General features: G+C 37.1%; 1 protein-coding gene and 1 pseudogene across 6 annotated transcripts in view; both read left to right on the forward strand.

Annotated features, from left to right (window-relative positions):
• LOC127438272 (inositol hexakisphosphate kinase 1-like) overlaps nt 1-4,069 on the forward strand; it is a 119,533-nt gene extending 115,464 nt beyond the window's left edge. For all 6 annotated transcript variants that reach the window (XM_051693750.1, XM_051693749.1, XM_051693754.1 and 3 more), the window contains one exon: nt 402-4,069. In XM_051693750.1, the coding sequence (XP_051549710.1) occupies nt 402-893 (492 nt within the window). In that variant the 3' untranslated portion in view covers nt 894-4,069. The remainder of the gene's footprint in view (nt 1-401) is intronic.
• A 1,666-nt stretch (nt 4,070-5,735) lies between these two features.
• On the forward strand, nt 5,736-22,471 carry LOC127438090 (mannose-1-phosphate guanyltransferase beta-like; annotated as a pseudogene).
• The last annotated feature ends 267 nt before the right edge of the window (nt 22,472-22,738 follow it).

Below are 22,738 nucleotides of genomic sequence, written 5' to 3' on the forward strand. Positions count from 1 at the left end.
TGAGTTTAATTCATACATTGATAAATCTGGTTAATGCTATGATAAAATGAGCACTGCTGCAGTTCATATTAACTTGCAGAATGTGCATTTTTAGGGACAAGGAAACTGATTTTTTTTTGTCAAATTAGAATCATATCTTAGTTTTACCGGCAGTATATCTCATGTGTGATAAGATTTTCTAAAGATATGGCCAGATGTGCAGTCCACCAATAATGTTAGAGCGACAAGCAGTAGGAACAACCACTAGCGACTTTACAGTACAGACACTAACAACATCAAGCAATGAAGTCGCTGCATGTGTGTACGAGGGTTTACACAGCTGTGACAGCCTTACAAAGCTAAGTGAGCAATAAAAACAGTGTCATGGGCTCTTGTTCATTTGACCTCTGCTTATTCTTCAGGTGTACCAGATGGACACTGGTCATTATCTATGCAGGAACAAGTACTACGGCCGAGGTCTGTCAAACGAGGGCTTTCGAAACGCGCTCTTTCAGTTCATGCACAATGGCACACAGCTGCGCAAGGACCTGTTTGAGCCCATCCTGAGCAAACTGTGTAGTCTGAAGTGTGTGCTGGAGCGCCAGGCGTCGTACCGTTTCTACTCCAGCTCTCTGCTCATCATATACGAGGGCAAAGATCCTGAGACCGCTGACGCCTCAGAGAAGGAAAGTCAGGCCTCGCCACACGGGTCGCTGGAGAAACCCCCTGCTCTGGACCCTCACACCCCTCCTCAGGTGCCGAGCGTGGACGTGCGAATGATAGATTTCGCCCACAGCACCTTTAAGGGTTTCCGTGATGACCAAACTGTCCACGATGGACCAGACCGAGGCTATGTATTCGGACTGGAGAGCCTCATCGACATTTTGAAGGAAATAAGTGAGGAAAATCAGTAGCCAGAACATTTCTTTGTTTATACAGAACATCTTATGAAACCACTCATCCATAAATCAACCAGAGAAATGTTTGTAAAATGGCACATTGATAACAACATACAGGTGTGTTTTTCTGTGTCAATTCTGAATTGAACTCAGGGGGCTTTTATAAATGCAGGAAATGGAGGTGACCTCTAGGATGGTTCTTAACTTGTTCCCCTGCCATCAGGATAGAAATGGCTCCTGCCCCCGTCATCATCACAGGAGACGCTTCAACTCTTGTTTCTCTCATGAATTCATCGCCACCATGTGGCTATCTGAAGAACTGCAGTCATGATTCATTATAAGCAGACAGCCGCTGCTCAGGGCATGACCAGGGTCAGGTTCTCTCTACTGTGTGTGATAGATAGAGAGAGAGAGTATGTGTGTGTTTGTGTGTGTTCTAAAGGTAAAGTAGGGGTGAATTTCTGAAATGTTTGGCTCATATTTCATCTTAAAATAAAACGAAAATTAGGCCTTTTTTAAGACCATTAAAATATGTTTGTATTTTGACATTATTATTAGAGGACTATTAGAGGACAGGTAGAAATTTTATTTTCTGAAAGAATTTTGCATTCCCCCACATTTATTTTGTGTTCCCTTGCAATAACTTTATTCATCCCTTACGAACATTAACCATGGTTTACTATAGTAACCATATTTTAACCATGATATTCATAGTAAAACCACAGTAATAATACTGGAAATCCAAAACTATGGTAGTAAAAATCATTATGATTCTGCCAAAAAACATAGTGAGTCTTACTCTAGTGACACCATGGTTAATTTGCGGTACAAGTATGATTTTTAAAACCATGGGTTCCACTAAGAAAACATGCCCTTACAAAAATTAACCATGGTTTCACTATAGTAAACCTGCAGTAACCATGTTACCATTTTTTTGTGATAAGAACCATGGCTTTAAAAACCTTAGTACATGTACCACAAATTAAACATGGTGTTACTAGTAAAACTAACCATGTTTTTTGTCAGAATGATTATTATTTTACCATGCTTTTACCATGAATATCATGATTAATGAACATATGGTTACTGTAGTAAAAATCATTGTAAGTTTTGTGGTTTTACTACAAATACCATAGTTAAATTTCACTGTAGTAAAACCATTATGATTAATTTTCGTCAGGGAAGAATAAATGTATTGTGAATGAACGCAAAACTATTTCAGAGGACAGAGAGGAATTCTGATTACTGTAATGTGTCGACACATTTTACATTTGTGGTTGTTTGTAATTTTTATTATTCTCAGTGATAATTCACAATGATGACAATGATTTTTTATTATCGTTATTGTATGATTTTATTTGTATATTTAAATTCAGTACAACAAATGCAATAGAATTACAATTGTACTTTGCAATTGAATAATATACTGTATAATCAATACCCCCCCCCCCCCCCCATACAATGTGTGTAATTGTAAGGAATGTGAAAATGTCATATTAATGGTCCTAGGCTTATAAATAGGCTTATTTTAATAATTGTCTTTGTGCTAATATTTAATTTAGTAGTTTTGATTTTGAGGGTGAAATATGAGGCAAAATGTACCAATGTGGGTTGATCAGGAGTTTGGGGGTGCAGTATTTATCAGAAGTTATAAAGGGAGTCGTTTAGCTCAGAATAGGTGGTGAAAGCTTTATTGTAGGAGATGGGGGCATTTAAAAGGGTTTTATAAAGCCCACTTCTCTGATTACAAGATAAGGAATTGATGGCAATAGTTGATAAATCAATTTATAACAGCTCAAATGTTGCTTTTTCTGTAGCTACTATATCTTAGTTTATTTAGAGCAATCATTACATTTTGCTCTGTTTTATTTTTGGAGTTATTTTTTCCCCTGCCTCTTTTTTAAGCAGTCTTAGGGATATTGGTGGAATAGTTTGTTTATTTGTATTCTTGAATTGAGATAACCCTTATGTTACAAAGCCTTTACCTATCCCAAACACGTGCTTATCATTACACAAGAAAATCTCACTGGAACATCTGCACTAGAGATTATTCTAAACACATTACAAAAGCATGATTTTTTTTTTTTAGTATGTTTTAGGGTTGTTTTGAAGGCTTGTCTGTTAGTTATACTGATACATAGTGAAATTTTGTCCACCATCAGCACATGTAGCAACACAAATTAAAGAAAAACATTAGAGAAAACAGTCCGCCTTCCCACGATTTGTTGCTGTGTGTCCTGTCAGCATCGTGAGTGAGTGGAGGATGTCTCCAGTCTCCTCGTAGTGACACATTTAGGATGTTCTCTGTGTCGGTGGAAATATTCTTCCTTCATCCTTATAATGAAAAATTGACACTTTTCTACTTTCTCTAGCAACCAGATATCACTTCCGCCCATATTGTCAAATTATTATAACTGCATTAATTTGTCTTATCCTTCATTCATTGATGTTGATCAGACGTGTTACTGTAGGGATGTGTCTGTATTTAGACCTTTGATTGTGGTCTGTAGCCATATCTGAGTTGCACAGAAGTGTCTCGCTTACATTTATGTTTTTGCAACTGTTTACGAAAGTCATAGCCATTATGATTGATCTGAACATATAACTCTGCCCTAAAACGCTTCTCAAGTCACACTTAAAAATATCTGAATGTCTCTGCATTCGATAAAATATGAAACCAAGTGTCATTTATTTTCACGAAAGTTTAAATAAAATAACATTCAGGCACTTTTAAGAGTGGCTTAAGTGTCCAGATACTTTTTGGGGCCACTGTGTGCGATTAATGGCACCTCTGATCATTTTAGTAAACTTTGAAGGGAATGTTTGAGGAAAAATGCCACTTGTGTGATGTGTTCTGTCAATAAATAAGCATTGTACAGCAATTCTGTTTCAAAACATTATGTATACATGATACATCACTGATAAACGTGTAGCTATTTTGAGTATTTGAAGCTTTCGAGTGTGCTGTAGCTTCGGAAATGGAGAAATGCAGAGATCATGATGCATGTTACAGGGATGAATTCATCTGTGGATGTTCTTTGTCTTTTATAGATGTGACATAGAACCTGTAGAGAAAGACAAAAAAAACAAAAAAACAATTATCCTCTTTATTGTTGCATGGATGGATATTTTTTTAAGAAAAATATAAAATGACATCTTTGAATGTGACCTATAAATAATTTATTTAACAATCTGTTGTCCTGTCTCTTTTGTTTTGTGTGACTGTTTAGATTTTATCAAAAAATAAATAAATGAAAAGAATCATACAGATGTTGTAAAAATCAATAAGCAAAGTTTTATTATTATTATTATTTGACGGATGCAAAACAATTCAAAAGGTTTCGGTCTGAAAATGGGTGAAATTATGTTTTTAATGTATAAATAAACCTTATTCACAGTAGCGCAATTGTTGTTTTTTTTTGTTTTTTTTTTTTATGGAAATGAAAACGAGGCCGTATAAAGGTTGTATAAAGCTATCAAAAAGCTCATAGATCACATCTAATTTTCCACAACTCATGTTGTCTGGAGAAACAATTTCAATGGAAAGATGTTTTTATTTGATTTTATTTTATTATGTTTCGTCAGCAGAACGACCCAACGTAAACAACTTTACAATCCATTGAAGGAACTGTACTCCTATCCATCACCCATCAAACATCAAAGATGGTGCTACTGGGAATCACCATCTGAAAAGAATACAAAAATATCTACAAAATAGAGAATTTGAGTGGATCGAGCTGAATTACTTGTAGAAATTGTGAGGAAGACAAAAAATATTATTATTTGTAGCGAACATCGTAATATTCTCATTAGAGGCTCATAAAGTTTTTTAATTTACCTATTTTAATTTACGAATAAACCTCAGGAAAAAAACAATTTAGCTGCTGGGCTTTTATTTTGAAATTATGTTTTGAGTCTCATTCGCTTCCTCGCCACGTTGTTCTGTAATGATTGGTCCGTGACGTGCCGTTTAAATAGGGAAAATCACTGCTAACCTTAACTGTGTATATATTAGTTTATTGATATTGATATGATATGATGTTACAACAGCTGCGCCAATATTTTAAAACATATATAATACTAGTTACTCGGTTAAAATATTTAATCGACACTCATTTATACCGTTATTCATGACAAATATCTACAGTGTTCCCCTCACAACATTGGTACAGTACTCTAATCCATGACGTCACAGTTCTAGCGCTGTGGACCCGCCCACACGTTTCGCTGTACGTTACTGAACTGGACTGAACATTATTCAATTCGTTAAACTGCATTTACTCTGTCAGACAGAAACTCGATTAAACCGTAAACAAAGTTTATTATTGAGACTGATGAAAAAACGCCTGCGCCTGGTTTGGATGTGAATCGAATCACTGCAGCTGGTGAATCATTTTTGGGTGAGTTGAATATTATCATCATAGTAACATACAGTAAATGTGCTGCAGAGTGTGTTACTGTAGTATATGTACATAAATAACAATACAACTATTAATTAGTATGTCTATTTACACTACACTTCCTTCGTCACTAAATAATTCTCATAATTCCACGACTGTTATTGTAAAATGTAGAAAATGAGTGAATGCGTGTCCAAACATTTGATTTGTAGTGATTATTATGAATATCCTGTAAGTTCAGTCACATAACTATTTGTAAACGTTGGAGAGGTGAATTACAGGTGTGTTAAATGGGTGTGTCCTAATCAATGGGACATAATGGTGTCAAACCACCCACTGTGACATTAAGTCTACACTGTCTGGATGCCCTTATTAATACTGATATCATACGGACTTGAATTGACAAAGTTCACAGTTTCAGATGTCTCTCATTGTTTGTTTCAGGTGCGGTTAGTATATGGTCATACCTGATGAACCTGTGACTGATGACTACTACTACTACCTGTTCTACACAGTGAAAGCTCTGATTCTTGTTGGTGGTTATGGCACAAGGTAACGACCTCTCACCCTCACCGTGCCCAAACCACTGGTTGAGTTCTGCAATAAACCCGTCCTGCTGCATCAAGTGGAGGCTTTAGTCAAGGTAGGTTCCTTAAGTAAAGAACTACTGTTTCCATTGATTCCAGTCTGTCTTGGGAGAGCTGGTTATGCTAAGGGGTCAAGCACATGCTTATAAACTGTTAATTAGGGATGTGCGCTACGACTAATTTGACTGTCGTTTAAACGGAAGTTTTGTAACCGACTAGTCGACTAGTCTAAAGAGAAACCAACATTCAGAAAACAGTAAAAAAAAAAAAAAAAAAATGTATGCGACCCATTTAAAATACTTAATCTATTCCAAATCCGATGCTAATTTCTACTGAAAAGGGGCATTTATCTGCGACGTGCTCGCCTTGAATTATGATCATTGTACATTAAATATAGACCATGACACGCATTCACTGAATCAACATTAGCGAATATTTAATAGACATATTTATTGAAAACAATTTAATGAATAGTGCAGGATCAATGGAACAACCCTAAAAGCCTGTTCTAAACGGAAATCACCAAGTAAAGTTACTTAACATATTAAAACAGTCAGGACATTGTTGAAAATAATTAACAGGTAGACTAAGCCAAATCTATGAGAGAGAAAAAAATGCGCTGAAAAGTTGCGAGTATTTCACGACATGCAGTCGTGCATTAGCCCTTGATCTAATATGACAGCTGTTCGGTAAAGAACGTGAACCAATAATAGTTACGATGTTAAAAAAAAAAAAAAAAAAAAAAAAAAGTAGCTATAGGATAGAAAAAAATAGGCCTGTGATGTAGCCTGCAATAAACCTAATGTATTCTAAACATGACGTGCACACAGAATCAAAGATAGTTTAACACGTTAAGCAGTCGGCACCTCGTTGAAAATAGCTTCTTAATCAGCAGATTAAAAAAATTGCATACCTAGTCTAAAACAGTTATTTTCTAGGCTACTTACTCAAAAGCATAATTTTTTTGATGAGTAAAATTGACTCGTCGACATGGTCTGGTGAAAGACGGGACTTGACTCACATGAGGCGGCTATCCTGCACTTGAAAAAGCCCGCTCATCGGAAAAGTAACATCCAAGCATGCACAGATGTAAAGAAGACTCAAATGTGAAAACATCCATAGGGACTTTCAAACATTTGGAAAGCCGATTCCCGCACTACCGAAGTGATTTCATAACTATGCTGAGTTTGCTTGTCTAGCTACAGGATATTTTCCTGTGCGTGCCGCGAGTGAGAGAGGGAAGAAGCACGCGCAGCCTGAGGTGAAATTAAACTCTGTATCTGTTCCAGATATCCTCTTTTTTTAAATAATATTTGTATTATTAATTCTATTTAAAATACGTAACATTAATATGACAGTAATTTAAGTGCAGCCTCTGTAAAAATATAAAGCCAAACGTAAATGTGTAAAAATTATTATCAGTTTAATGGGGGGAAATATTAACAGACTAGTAATTCCAGTGTCGACGAGCAGCATCAGAACCGTTTAGTCGGCTGGTCGACGGGTCTCGCACATCCCTACTGTTAATATCTTGCAGTAATACGTTTTTCTTGTCATATTTTCATGAACAGTTTGCTTGAATAAAACCTTTTATCTTCATGATGAAAGTCTCGTACTCGTTAACGTTAACGTTTAGGAAATAAAAAAAAAGCTTTTGTCAATGAACATATTCGTCAGTTATTTCGTTGACGAGAGAACACCGCTGCTCCCTGCTGACTATAACTCGCAAAAATATGACAATGGTACTTCAAGCTTGAATTGCTCCATTAGTTGGAAAATTCCTTATTACGGATTTTACATATGGTCAGGGGGCATGACTTATTGCATACATTTTTTAATGCGTTTAAAATAACACAATTAATCTCCCTTAATTAGCTTTTGTTTATCGGTCATTTTTATGTCTGGATCAATTATATTATTCAAAATACATTAAGAATGCAATTCACAAAAAATAAATAAATAAATAAATAAAATAAATAAATAAATAATAATAGTAATGTAATTAATCAATTACTTGAGACATTTTTATATTTTAGAGAGAATTTAAAGGTGCTGTAAGTGATTTTGTTTGAATGAAATGACATGCAGAAAACACCTCAATACCTGTCAGATATAGCTGAAATTGGTGCCATGAAATATCACACCTGTCTTTGTAACAGCCCTAGGCTGGGTAAACAGAGGGGGAAAAACATGTACGCGGGCCGCGGTCAGATCATTTGTTTAACTAATTAGAAGACTTTCTACCTGTCAGTCATTGTGCGTGTTCACTGGGCTGCCCGTATATGCTTTTTTTTTTTTTTTTTTTTTTTTTTTTTTTTTTAAATCCCCTTTTTCTCCCAATTTGGAATGCCCAATTGCCACTACTTAATAGGTCCTCGTGGTGGCGCAGTTACTCACCTCAATTAGGGTGGTAAAGGACAAGTCTCAGTTGCCTCCGCTTCTGAGACCGTCAATCCTCGCATCTTATTACGTGGCTCGTTGTGCATGACACCGCGGAGACTCACAGCATGTGGAGGCTCATGCTACGCTCCGTGATCCACGCACAACTCACCACACGCCCCGTTGAGAGCGAGAACCACTAATCGCGACCACGAGGAGGTTACCCCATGTGACTCTACCCTCCCTAGCAACTGGGCCAATTTGGTTGCTTAGGAGACCTGGCTGGAGTCACTCAACATGCCCTGGATTCCAACTTGCGACTCCAGGGGTGGTAGTCAGCGTCAATACTCGTTTTTAAAAAAAAAGAAAAGAAAAAAAGCAGTGAAACCATTTTGTTTTAAAATAGGATTAATATTTGAAAAACTTTTGTCCACCAGATCAGTCATGTGGTGTAACCAGGGTTGGGGAGTAACAGAATACATGTAACAGGATTACATATTTAAAATACAAAATATTAGTAACTGTATTCCACTACAGTTACAATTTAAATTGTTGGTAATCATAATACAGTTACATTCAAAAAGTATTTTGATTACTGAAGAGATTACTTTGCATTTTATTGTCATTTGTTTCATTTAATATTTAGTCTATTCCATTAGAAAACATTTATCTGTATAATGATGCGATCTGAGGAGCTTTTGAACAATGGTGAAACACTTTCTTATTATGTATTACATTCATACCAGCAGACAGAGTGCGCTTTTACACTGTTGTGAGTGAAAAGGTGGATATGACGTAATTGTGGGGTTTTGAAGTAAGTATGGAGCAGCAGAAATAGTTAACCTTGTGTAAATTTAGCTACAGTAGTTATGAATATTTAGCTTTATATTAAGCTAAAATGCTATTTCTAGCTCTTTTACATGCACATATAACCAGCCATGATTAAAATGTTTTTAACTAAGAAAATCAATTTTTGTTTATACACATATACGTGTATATATACAGGTGCATCTCAATAAATTAGAATGTCATGGAAAAGTTCATTTATTTCAGTAATTCAACTCAAATTGTGAAACTCGTGTATTAAATAAATTCAGTGCACACAGACTGAAGTAGTTTAAGTCTTTGGTTCTTTTAATTGTGATGATTTTGGCTCACATTTAACAAAAACCCACCAATTCACTATCTCAAAAAATTAGAATATGGTGACATGCCAATCAGCTAATCAACTCAAAACACCTGCAAAGGTTTCCTGAGCCTTCAAAATGGTCTCTCAGTTTGGTTCACTAGGCTACACAATCATGGGGAAGACTGCTGATCTGACAGTTGTCCAGAAGACAATCATTGACACCCTTCACAAGGAGGGTAAGCCACAAACATTCATTGCCAAAGAAGCTGGCTGTATCCAAGCATGTTAACAGAAAGTTGAGTGGAAGGAAAAAGTGTGGAAGAAAAAGATGCACAACCAACCGAGAGAACCGCAGCCTTATGAGGATTGTCAAGCAAAATCGATTCAAGAATTTGCGTGAACTTCACAAGGAATGGACTGAGGCTGGGGTCAAGGCATCAAGAGCCACCACACACAGACGTGTCAAGGAATTTGGCTACAGTTTTCGTATTCCTCTTGTTAAGCCACTCCTGAACCACAGACAACGTCAGAGGCGTCTTACCTGGGCTAAGGAGAAGAAGAACTGGACTGTTGCCCAGTGGTCCAAAGTCCTCTTTTCAGATGAGAGCAAGTTTTGTATTTCATTTGGAAACCAAGGTTCTAGAGTCTGGAGGAAGGGTGGAGAAGCTCATAGCCCAAGTTGCTTGAAGTCCAGTGTTAAGTTTCCACAGTCTGCGATGATTTGGGGTGCAATGTCATCTGCTGGTGTTGGTCCATTGTGTTTTTTGAAAACCAAAGTCACTGCACCTGTTTACCAAGAAATTTTGGAGCACTTCATGCTTCCTTCTGCTGACCAGCTTTTTAAAGATGCTGATTTCATTTTCCAGCAGGATTTGGCACCTGCCCACACTGCCAAAAGCACCAAAAGTTGGTTAAATGACCATGGTGTTGGTATGCTTGACTGGCCAGCAAACTCACCAGACCTGAACCCCATAGAGAATCTATGGGGTATTGTCAAGAGGAAAATGAGAAACAAGAGACCAAAAAATGCAGATGAGCTGAAGGCCACTGTCAAAGAAACCTGGGCTTCCATACCACCTCAGCAGTGCCACAAACTGATCACCTCCATGCCACGCCAAATTGAGGCAGTAATTAAAGCAAAAGGAGCCCCTACCAAGTATTGAGTACATATACAGTAAATGAACATACTTTCCAGAAGGCCAACAATTCACTAAAAATGTTTTTTTTATTGGTCTTATGATGTATTCTAATTTGTTGAAATAGTGAATTGGTGGGTTTTTGTTACATGTGAGCCAAAATCATCACAATTAAAAGAACCAAAGACTTAAACTACTTCAGTCTGTGTGCACTGAATTTATTTAATACACGAGTTCACAATTTGAGTTGAATTACTGAAATAAATGAACTTTTCCACGACATTCTAATTTATTGAGATGCACCTGTATATATATATATATATATATATATATATATATATATATATATAATTTTTTTGTCTCTTTGGTAAGACCTTTGATATTAGGGCAAATATATACTGCAAAACCTTAGTCTTGATTACATTTTTTAAATGGTTTTCCTATTAAAAATCATTAAAAAGGTTAAAACAAGATATTTTTACTTTGCATAAGAAATTTAGGTTTTTAGAAAATGTATTTTTAATATAAGTGTATTTTGTCTTACTGTACTGGCAAATGTTTTTTTCACTTGTTTATTTATAGTCAAAACAAGTGGAAAAAATCTGCCAGTGCTGAAGTAGTAATCCAAAGTATTCAGATTATGCTACTGACCTTTTGTAATCTAATGGAATATGTTACAAATTACATTTTGTAATCTGTAGTGGAATACATTTTAAAGGTAACCCTCCCAACCCTGGGTGTAACCAACATGTAAGGGGTAACCCTGAGAGAACTTCTCGATATTCTTGACTTAAAAAATGCATGATATTTGTAAAAAATATTTTTTACCTTGAAAAACGTTATATTATTTTAAATTAATGAGTTGTGTACTGGACATCATACTCAATATATTCAAGGTGTAAGGAAAGTACTTTAATACCTTTCACTGATGGTTACACTACATTACATTACAAGTCATTAAATAAATTTTGTGTAGAAAATGCTATAAATATATATATTTTTTAAATCAGTGAAACCAGCATGGACACAGAGATTACATTTCTATGAACTTGACAAATTAACGTATTAATTATTAATTAATTAAATTAATTTACGTATTAAATTATTATTATTATTATTATTATATTAAGATTTCCCTTGGTCAACCTATTTGTCAATGACCCTTACGCAAAATACAGAAAATGTGACCTGGACATATTTTCATGAGATTTACTCTGTGGTTTACAAGGTTTAATAACAGCAAGAAAATTACTTTGACTATTCAAACATCATATTTGTTCATTGATTCAACTTTGTTTTAATAACACATTTTATTTAAGCAATATCACACAACCAAGAATGCTAGATGATAAATGTTTTCAAAAACAAGTAAATAATATTGATTTTTACTACATTTAGTTCTGGTGCTCGAATCTGATTGGACGAGAGGTGTCCTAAGAGTGCTGATATACAGTCCAACATCACGTTTTACTGTTTGAATCACTTCACTTCTCTGTTCGTGGCTGTCCAAATTTAAAATTTTCGATTCATCATTCATTTTTATTTAATTCACTGTTTCTTTCAATGACCATTGCTGGAGATTGCATATTAACTTCAGTAGGTGGCGACAAATGAGCACCCTGTATGTTATGAGTGAGGCATTCAATCATGGACTCAGCTGATTCATTTAATAATACAAGTCGTTCCACCGAAACAGTGGAATTAAATGAGAATTATTTTTGCGCTTAAAAGATGCGTTTAAAAACACTGATTCGTGTATGAACAAAACACCACTAGAGCAGTGCAGAGAGCGGAGTTGTGCTTGATGCTTTGGCATCTTTTGGACTCATTTTCGCTGGCAGAGAAGAATGCAAGAACTGAATGGCCTATTTTTGTCTGAAATGTAAGTTGTTTAATAATATAATTTTTTTGTTTGTTGAACTGCTGTATAAAAGCGATTCGATCTTGTGCTGCAACAGCATACTAATTTCTGACAAAAATGGGCTAGTTTGTAAAAAAAAAATTATAAAAATCCTCTGGTTTCAAATTTGTGATTTCTTGTTCATAAAAAAAATCTGTGTTTCTGAACAGACCTTTTTAGTGAACAAATTCTAATTCACTTCAATTGTTTAAGTGATGAGTGACTCAGTGTTTTTGAATGAGTCAATGACCCAAACATTCAATGACTCACCCACTTGTTGGAGTAAAGATGTAACATACAAAATTGGGTACTGAACAAATCAATAAATTACATCAAAATGAACAATCCAAATACCTATCACTATTTGGAAAGTTGTGAACACAGATAAATGGAGTGATACAAAAAGTAAAGTGTCCCAGTACTGTTATGCTAGTTATCTAAACTCTTGGAGAGCCACTTGGACAATCTGATTCAAAGACAGGAACTAACTGTTGTTTATTATTTAATATTATAAGTTTCTCTGTTTACAGTTTTCCTGTATTTTGTTGTCAGTTGCGACCCACCTCCATAGAGAAGGAGATCTTTCCTGTGATGGCAGAGGAGGGACACCTTTACGCCATGGAGCTGCAAGGTGCAAAACACATACATCCACACTTTACTTGACATACAATTGCAACTTTTCGCCATCTTTTGAAATGTGTAGTTTCACTTTATTTACCAAAATGCATTTATGAATTTTTATCTGTTGTTCATATACTAAATCAGATTCACTGTATGTGTGATTTGATTGAGTGGTTTGTATGTTCAGGGTTCTGGATGGACATTGGTCAGCCGAAAGACTTCCTGACTGGCATGTGCATGTATCTGCAGGCCGTACGGCAGCAGACACCTGAGAGACTCCGCACCGGACCAGGTTTCCTTGGAAACGTCTTTGTGGTGCGAATGTCCTGTAATCTTACATTTAATATTCATTACTTGAATTTGTGAATTTGAATGGGATACCCTGTGTAGTTTTGTTCAAATAACCTGTCCACCAGGTGGCAGCACAAAATCATCTCTCTGCTTTGTCAGGCTTATCGTTTCATTTTACCCTCTTCACTTTTCATTTTGTGAAAAGAAGATTATGTCCCCACTAGACATGTAACAATACACAAATTTCATGGTACAATACGATACGATGCATAGCCTCACTATACGATACAATACGATAGGAGCATCCACAAATGTTTCTCTCAGAGTTATTCAAAGATTGGACATAAATGTCTTTTAACTCATAAATGCCACAAAAGTGTCTGACATTGGCAACAAAAAGCAGAGCTCTAAGTAACCTAAACAACAGCACTGCATTTATTTTGTTTGATTGTTGAGAAAAAATATGAACTCACAATTTTCATGTTTTTCTTGAGAAAATAAGTTTGTCTACACTCTAGTCATTTATATTTGTATAGCACTTTTCACAATACACATAGTTTCAAAGTAGCTTTATAGAAAATCATGCCTTGTTGTCTGAAAGCCCCCTGTGAACAAGCTGAAGTGACTGTAACAAGGAAAAAACTCCTTTCAAAGTTAATTACGGGTGAAAAAAAAAAACTAGAGAGGAACCTGACCTCTGGTTTTATGATATATTGTATGTACATAATCCAATTTTATTTAGTGGCTTGAGCAAAAATCGATCGGCATACATAATTTTTTTGCCCTTTTCCCCCTGTTTCACTTTGCATGTAAACTTTACTGCCATTATTACCGGCTTATAACATGTACGCAAGTGTTGTTCTTTCAAGTTTACTTAAATTGTGGTTGTGTGTATCTGTTCATTAAATAGCAATTGAACTGCATAGTTTGAACCATGTTGTTGTTGTTGTTATTATTATTATTATTATTATTTTTCTTTTTTTAAATAATATACCAAGTTAGAAGGTTCCCTGTATAATTTACAGCATTAGCTGGGAGAATTTCTTTATGTAAGCAAAATGGAGATATAAAAAGTTTATATGAAATATAAACTCTTAAAAATTAGGGCATGTCACTCCTAATTTTAGGACTCGTAAAATTTTAATCTAAGAGTGATTCATCAAGCATTTTAACACTAAAAGTAGCCCCTAAACCCATGACAGCTTAGAACTTCTAAATCCATCCATCCATCCATCCATCCTTTATATATCCTTGTCTGTCTTAGCTGACAAATAGCAGTTCCTGTCTACCAATCACTGTGGGCAATTTAAAAGAGCACGCTTATAAAACGTGACATCATCCATAGCAACGGGGTCAACTCTGCCTTACTCTTATCTTAAGATTTCCTTACTAAAACTTGCTCTTAGCAGTTTTGTGAATAGGTTTTAAGCAAAAACTCCTAGCTAGGAACTCTTTGGAGAACTCCTAGTGGTAAGATAAAAATCTTTGTGAATACGGGCCCAGGTCCACAACTGTTCATGTTATATTGTGTATATAAGTACATTGTAAGCAGAATATTATGTGAAATAAAATAATGTTCTAATCTTTACTCTCTCAGGACCCTGCTGCAGTGATTGGGGAGAACTGTACCATTGGGCCGAATGTGACAATCGGTGCCAGGGTCGTTCTTGAGGATGGGGTGAGAATAAAGCGCTGTACTGTCCTAAAGGGGGCGCATATCCGCTCTCATTCTTGGCTGGAGTCGTGTATTGTGGGTTGGAGCTCATCAGTGGGCCAGTGGGTGAGTTTTGCACTTCCACAAATAGAGCGCAATAGTGAGCGCACACTTTTACAGTGGCTTTAGATTCTGAAGTATTTTTCCCACTCATTTTTTTTAAGGATTTTGAACATTCTTAAATAAAGAGTTCTAAGCTGATTGATTAGAAGTATAAAATACATTATACAGTGGCACTTTAGCCACACTTAAAATGACTGAATGTCTTTGCATTATATAACTAAATATGAAAGTAAATGTCATCTAGCCAAATATAGCACAAGTACACATTCCAAGCTAAATATTTTACAGAAAGCAGTCAAAAATTAGTTTTTGATAATTTTTTACTGGTGAAAGATAAATTAAAAAAAATATTAAAAGCTACTGATCAATATTTACTGAGTAATCCATTATTTTGTAGATTTGGAGCAAAACTACAATTGAAAAAAATAACCTTTGAAAAGGGCTTTTCATACTTGAAATTGTTAATCCTCTGTCATTCTAAAATTGTGAGTGTGAAATTTTTTTTAACAAGACTTTACATTCTAGAAGTAAACCGTGTTTAAAAAACCCTTATATTTTGTTGAGGTTGTATGATGTTTTGTAATGTTGTATGTCAGGTGCGGATGGAGAACGTGTCAGTTCTGGGTGAAGATGTGATATTCAATGATGAACTCTACATCAATGGTGCCAATGTTCTGCCTCACAAGTCCATCACATCCTGAACCTCGAATCATCATGTAATACAGCCTCACACACCCTTCACCAAGTGCCCCAGTGTGTGTTTGAGTTTAACGCTCAGTGACAAAGAAAATTGGCTGCTTAAAGCCTGATGGGAATGAAATGGGTGGAGTATTTGAAGTTACTGATTGTGGTGTTTAAACTGATGTTGCAGGCACTGTAGATGTTCTGCAGGTGAAGGTCACTCTATTTTGACTTGTCAAGGTCAAGCTTGACGATCTCAAGATGGCGCCGAGTATGGCTGCTGCGTTGCGAGCTCCGACACAACATAGTAATGTTTTGCTTGTTTTGTTCACAATTCTTATGTTTTTTGTATTGGATGTTGTCTGCCTTATTGTCTACGACAGACAAACACTTTTGGACATTGGTTCAGCAATTTCACACCGTAAACCGGACTTCAAATTCCTCAATGCCGACCCGCTGTTTACAAACATGCAAGCGGAGCCCTTTGTCTGGGCAGCACGGCCGCGGAAACGCAGGAGGAAAAGGGGAAACAGCCGGCGTTCTCATCAGAGTAAGACGCCGCGCAAATCGACCCCCGCTACCCACTATTCTACTGGCAAATGTTCAGTCTCTGGATAACAAGCTCTGCGAGCTGAGAGCGCAGATCTCTTTCCAACGAGAGACGAGGGACTGCTGCATTAACTGCCTTACAGAAACTTGGTTGTCTGCGGAGATTCCAGACCCGCGGGGTTCTCCGTGCATCGAGCGGACAGAGCGAAAGACCTCTCAGGTAAAAGTAGAGGTGGTGGTGTATGTTTTATGATCAACAAATCCTGGTGTGATCAGAGGAACGTACATTCTATCAAGTCTTTCTGCTCTCCTGATCTGGAATTTCTCATGCTTCTGTGTCGACCATTCTGGCTACCGAGGGAATTCACAGCGGTCATTATCACTGCTGTGTACATCCCCCCACAAGCCGACACAGACCGGGCACTCAAGGAACTGTATGGGAGTATAAGTGAGCAGGAAACCGCGCACCCTGAGGCCGCGTTCATTGTGACCGGGGACTTTAATAAAGCCAATTTAAAATCAGTCGCACCAAAATACCACCAGCACATTAGTTTCAACACACGAGGGAACCGGGTTTTGGACCATTGCTACTCTCTCTTCCGGGATGGCTACATATCCCTCCCCTGCCCACCATTTGGCAAATCGGACTACTCTTCCATTCTGCTTCTGCCCGCTTACAGGCAGAAACTGAAACAGAAAGCACCCACCCTCAGAACGATCCAGTGCTGGTCGGACCAATCAGATTCTACGCTACAAGTTTTGATCACACGGACTGGGAGATGTTCCGGTCCGCCTCTGATGACGACATCGAGCTTTACGCTGATAGCGTAATGTGTTTCATCAGAAAGTGCGTGGAGGACGTGGTTCCGACCAGAACAATACGGATCCGAATCAGAAACCATGGATAAATAGCAATGTTCACGCGGCACTTAATGTGCGGACCGCTTTTAATTCCGGGAACGTGGAGGAGCATAAACAAGCCAGTTATGCCCTCCGAAAAAGACCAGAATCGCAAAACATCAGTGCAGGAGCAAGATTGAAGGACAGTTTAACACCACCAACTCTAGAAGCATGTGGCAGGGAATTAACATCATCACGGACTTTAAAGGGAATAAAAACTCCACCATGAACACCGCTGCCTCTCTCCCGGATGAGCTAAATACTTTTTATGCTCGTTTTGAGGAAAATAACACCACCCTCGCGGAGAGAGCTCTCACAGCCGAAGCTACAGAGGTTAGTTCACTCTCCGTCTCTGTAGCGGATGTAACCCGATCCTTCCGACGGGGAATATCCGCAAAGCCGCGGGCCCAGACGGCATTCTGGGCCGCGTCATCAGAGCGTACGCGAACCAGCTGGCTGGTGTTTTTATGGACATTTTCAGCCTTTCTCTCTCTTTGTCTGTAGTCACCACATGCTTTAAAACATCCACCATTGTGCCTGTTCCAAAGCAATCAAAAATAATTTGCTTAAATGACTGGTGTCCTGTTGCTCTGACCCCCATCATCAGCAAATGCTTTGAGACTAATCAGAGATTACATCTGCTCTGTGCTGCCTCTCTCTCTTGACCCATTGCAGTTTGCTTACCGCAACAACCGCTCCACTGATGATGCCATTGCATCTACAATACACACTGCTCTCTTCCACCTGGAAAAAAGAACACTTATGTGAGAATGCTGTTTGTAGACTACAGCTCAGCATTCAACACCATAGTGCCCTCCAAGCTAGATGAGAAACTCCGGGCTCTGGGCTTAAACAGCTTGCTGTGCAGCTGGATCCTGGACTTCTCGTCAAGCAGATGCCAGGTGGTTAGAATAGGCAGCAACATCTCCTTATCACTGACCCTCAACACTGGAGCCCCACAGGGCTGTGTTCTCAGCCCACTACTGTATTCCTTGTACACACATGACTGTGTGGCAACACAGTCATGTGTGTACAAGGAATTTGCTGATGACACGACGGTGGTAGGTCTGATCACTGACAATAATGAAACAGCCTACAGAGAGGAGGTACACACTCTGACACACTGGTGTCAGGAGCACAACCTCTCCCTCAACGTCAGTAAGACAAAGGAGCTTGTGGTGGACTTCAGAAGAAAAGACAGAGAACACAGTCCCATCACCATCAATGGAGCACCTGTGGAGAGAGTCAGCAGCTTCAAGTTCCTGGGTGTCCACATCACTGAGGAACTCACATGGTCCATCCACACTGAAGTCGTTGTGAAGAAGGCTCATCAGCGCCTCTTCTTCCTGAGACGGCTGAGGAAGTTTGGAATGAACCGCCACATCCTCACACGGTTCTACACCTGCACTGTAGAGAGCATCCTGACTGGCTGCATCTCTGCCTGGTACGGCAATAGCACCGCCCACAACCGCAAAGCACTGCAAAGGGTGGTGCGAACTGCCAGACACATCATCGGAGGTGAGCTTCCCTCCCTCCAGGAAATATATACAAGGCGGTGTGTGAAAAAAGCTCGGAGGATCATCAGAGACTCCAGCCACCTGAGCCATGGGCTGTTCTCACTGCTACCATCAGGTAGGCGGTATCGAAGCATCAGGACCTGCACCAGCCAACTCCATGACAGCTTCTTCCCCCAAGCAATCAGACTTCTGAACTCAAAACGATCAAAATACATCAGCACTGCACTTTATTACCCTTACTTTATTACCCTTACTCTTATATCTCACATCGGACTGTCATAAATTATATTATTATTATATTATATTCTCTCTTAACAACTGACTATCAGCCGACAGCCTGAATGTCAATACAGTACAATACTGTACATTCTATATTTAATACTATATATACTTTTTATATATTTTTATTTTTTATTTTTATTGAATAATGTGTATCTATATAGTGCGCATTGTATACTGTACAGTGTATGTTATTATTTGTATATTGTTGAGTGTAATTATGTGTATAACAGATGATTAAATTGTGCTGTGTTAATTTGATGTTATTGTAAATTGGTATATGTCTCATCACTGTCACGACTGCTATGTTGATCGGAACTGCACCCAAGAATTTCACACACCATTGCACTTGTGTATATGGCTGTGTGACAATAAAGTGATTTGATTTGATTTGATTTGATTTGATTCAAGTGCCATTCCTCCCCTCTACATTGTAGGAAATGTGTTCTATTACTGATAATGACATAAGATTGCACAAGACAAATGTTTTTTTCCCTTAGTATATGTCTTTTTGTTTGTTTTGTTCAGGTTTAACTGGCTTTATGTACATTTTGTTTATGTGGAGACACCACTAGACTGTGCACTCATGTTTCGTTCTGCTCTCATTCTTTCAGTATGCTTTTTTCTTTTTCTTTTAGAAACAGTGAGGTGTAATGCTTTCAGAATGAAACTGTAAACACAGTTCACCCAAATATAAAAATTATGTCATTATTTATCGTTTAAATTTTGTTTGTTCCTTACGCAGTTGCTATTGAATGGACTCAATATAGCCCCAGCGTGACAGCCCCAGACCTCGTTGACTTCCATTATATGGAAAAGAGTGGCCAAGATATTCTCTAAAAATTCAACTGACTGAGGATGAGTAAATGATGACAGAATTTTCATTGTAGAATGGGTAAAAATATGTGTATGTCTTTAGTATCATACCCTTGATGCAACGGTAGATTAAACCATGTACACACTACACCTCAAAGAGTAACTCAAACCTGTAGTATGTACTATATTTTGCAAATCATTTTTATTCATCAAAAAAGGTCATGCATGAATATGGCAGTTTGTATAAATGTGTTTGTAACAAACATTGATGATGTCTCTGTACCCAAATGAAGATTTTTCATAAAGTCTTTTCTATCAAAGGAATTTAAACCCATGAAACTATGTTTGCTTTTTTCTTCCGTGTCTGCTTATACTTGCACATGCATTCATATTAATGACTGTATTTATGGTGTAATTGATTGAGCCACAGAAATTAAGACAAAAGCAATTGTTGGAACTTTAATGACTGAAAAATATTAGGAAAAAAAAAACATTCTTTGCTATGTGGGGATGGGAATCGTAAGGAATGTAATGATTCCGGTTCCTTAACGGTTCCATTTAACTTTTCTTTTAATACATTTGAATACTTTTGAGGAAGAAATGTTTGAAAATAAGAAATGCAATTCTTGGATTTACTGCTCTTAGCAGTTACCAAATGATGAGATCATTTCATATTTAAACAGAACAGATTCTTGCTAAACTTACAATTGTCATGTCAACAACCATCCAGTAATTACTCTTAAGTGAATCAAAATGTTCATTTTGTCTCGATTTGAACCAGTAATTCAAAGGAAGGGGCTATCATTAGAGATTCAAAAGTATGTTTCGCTGTATATTTTTCGTGCTGTGGATTCAAAAGAACTGGTTCATAAGAGTCATTTGTTCAGGAATCGAACTGTACTGGTCATGCTGTATATTTTGTGTTCACAAAAGTAATTTGTTCGGGAATCTGACTACACTGGTTGCGCTGTATGTTTTGCACTGTAGATTCAAAAGAACTGGTTAATAAGAGTCATTCGTTTGGGAATCGAGCTTTACTGCTTGTGCTGTATGTTTTGTGATATAGCTTATGAAAAACTAATTCAAAGTCAATCATTTGGGAATTGGGATACACTGTTCACAGTGGCATGCACAGAAGGGGGCAGCAGGAACACGAGCCCCTGCCTCTTTCATTTACAAAAAAAAGGTGCTCTACATTGCAGAAAAGAGAGGACATTTTAATAATACAAATAAAATGATTAAATAAAACACAAATAAAATCTCTTTCACAATAACAGTAATAATGTGTCAATGTGAGATTCTCTTGTAAATCACGGAAGCATTAAACAGGTGTGTTGCTAGGGTAGGAAGAGATAAGGGGCTTAGCCCCCAGAGGACCAATTGCCAGAGAACCGGTTCATAAGAGTCATTGGTTCAAGAGATTTAAAGTCAAATTCTTTATAGGCACATACCATAAATTCTTGGCTAGAAAAAGCTTATGGAACATTTCCACCATTAAAGGTGCATTCAGTAATTTTTTCCTCATTAAAAAAGTTGAACATGACATGAATTGTAATTGTGCACAATATGTAGGAAATCATGACCACTCACATTAAAATGAAGACTCCAGTCATCAGTAAACTTATAAAAGCTGTTTATTCTACATGGAGAGGGTCCGCACATGGGGGCTGCCATTTTAGAATCACATGACCAGCTGAATACCACTCGCTTAATCCCAGAAACCATTCTGTTATTTGTCACTTTCACTCATTGATTAAAGGAATCATGGCTGACTGTGAATACTAAATTTCTACAATGGCATCTGAAACTGAAAACTATTCATTTTAAATTATGCTGCATCCAAGCCGCTAGGTATCAGTGTAAGTCCAAGATGACACAAAGACAAAAGTTACAGAGTGCACCTTTAATGTCTATGAAAAAAGATTCAGTTCATTAAACACATTCACCCCTATCGCAGGGCATGTTGTCACAATAGGCTTTTTAAAGTAAAATCTAAACAGTTAAACAATTCTGAAATACACAGCTGTTCATGAAATAGCCAGTTAAAAATATCTAGCCATTTCTTCTGCCAGTGTTTGGGAACAGTACTAAATTGTATACAATTACAATGTATAGGGCAAGATGGGGGAATAAAATTGTTTTTACTTTGAAGTGTAAAATTTGTCTAAATTCTGAGGGGATCATCTTACCCCAAGGGTCTAAATGTCCCACAGTTAAATGTTGTTGCTGGCGTTATTGTGGCTTAATTTTATAATAATATTTTAGATTATTGTTCAGTAATTCCATGCATTTGATATCCATTTTAAACATCTCAACTATTACTTTGTCATGTGATTTTGTTGATTCATGTCTTTTATTTTGAAAAATTTAGTTCCTGTTCCCCTGTTATGTGATTTCATGTTTTCCCTCCATGTCATGTGTCATGTTTTCATTGGTTTATTGGTTAATTGTCTTGTTAGCTTGTTATCAGTTCTGTCTGTTCATTGGTTTATGTTCTCCCATGTCTTGTTTCCATTGTGTCTTGGTCAAGTATTGAATGTGAATAGTAACATTGTTTATAGTCAAGTCATGTTATAGTAATGTTTATGTTTTACGTTTGTAGTTAGGGTGACTGGTTACCACGTTTGTAACTAAACTGCACTTGGGTTCTCTCTACACTTCGTCATCATCATTGCCAGCAATGTTACATACCTATAAACTACATATATGCTAACTGAGAGGAAATCAATCTGAATTCATACTATTGCTATTATGGCATCTCTTTAATTAAAAATATGCACATCTAAAATGTATACATTCACAGGCCTGTACAGTATATAATTCATAGAATGAGCTTACCATTCATATGAATCTCTTTCACTGAGATTCTTTGATTTGTCTGTTATTATTCAGTTATTC

Source organism: Myxocyprinus asiaticus, chromosome 49, assembly GCF_019703515.2.
Source record: "Myxocyprinus asiaticus isolate MX2 ecotype Aquarium Trade chromosome 49, UBuf_Myxa_2, whole genome shotgun sequence".
Classification (NCBI taxonomy): domain Eukaryota; kingdom Metazoa; phylum Chordata; class Actinopteri; order Cypriniformes; family Catostomidae; genus Myxocyprinus; species Myxocyprinus asiaticus.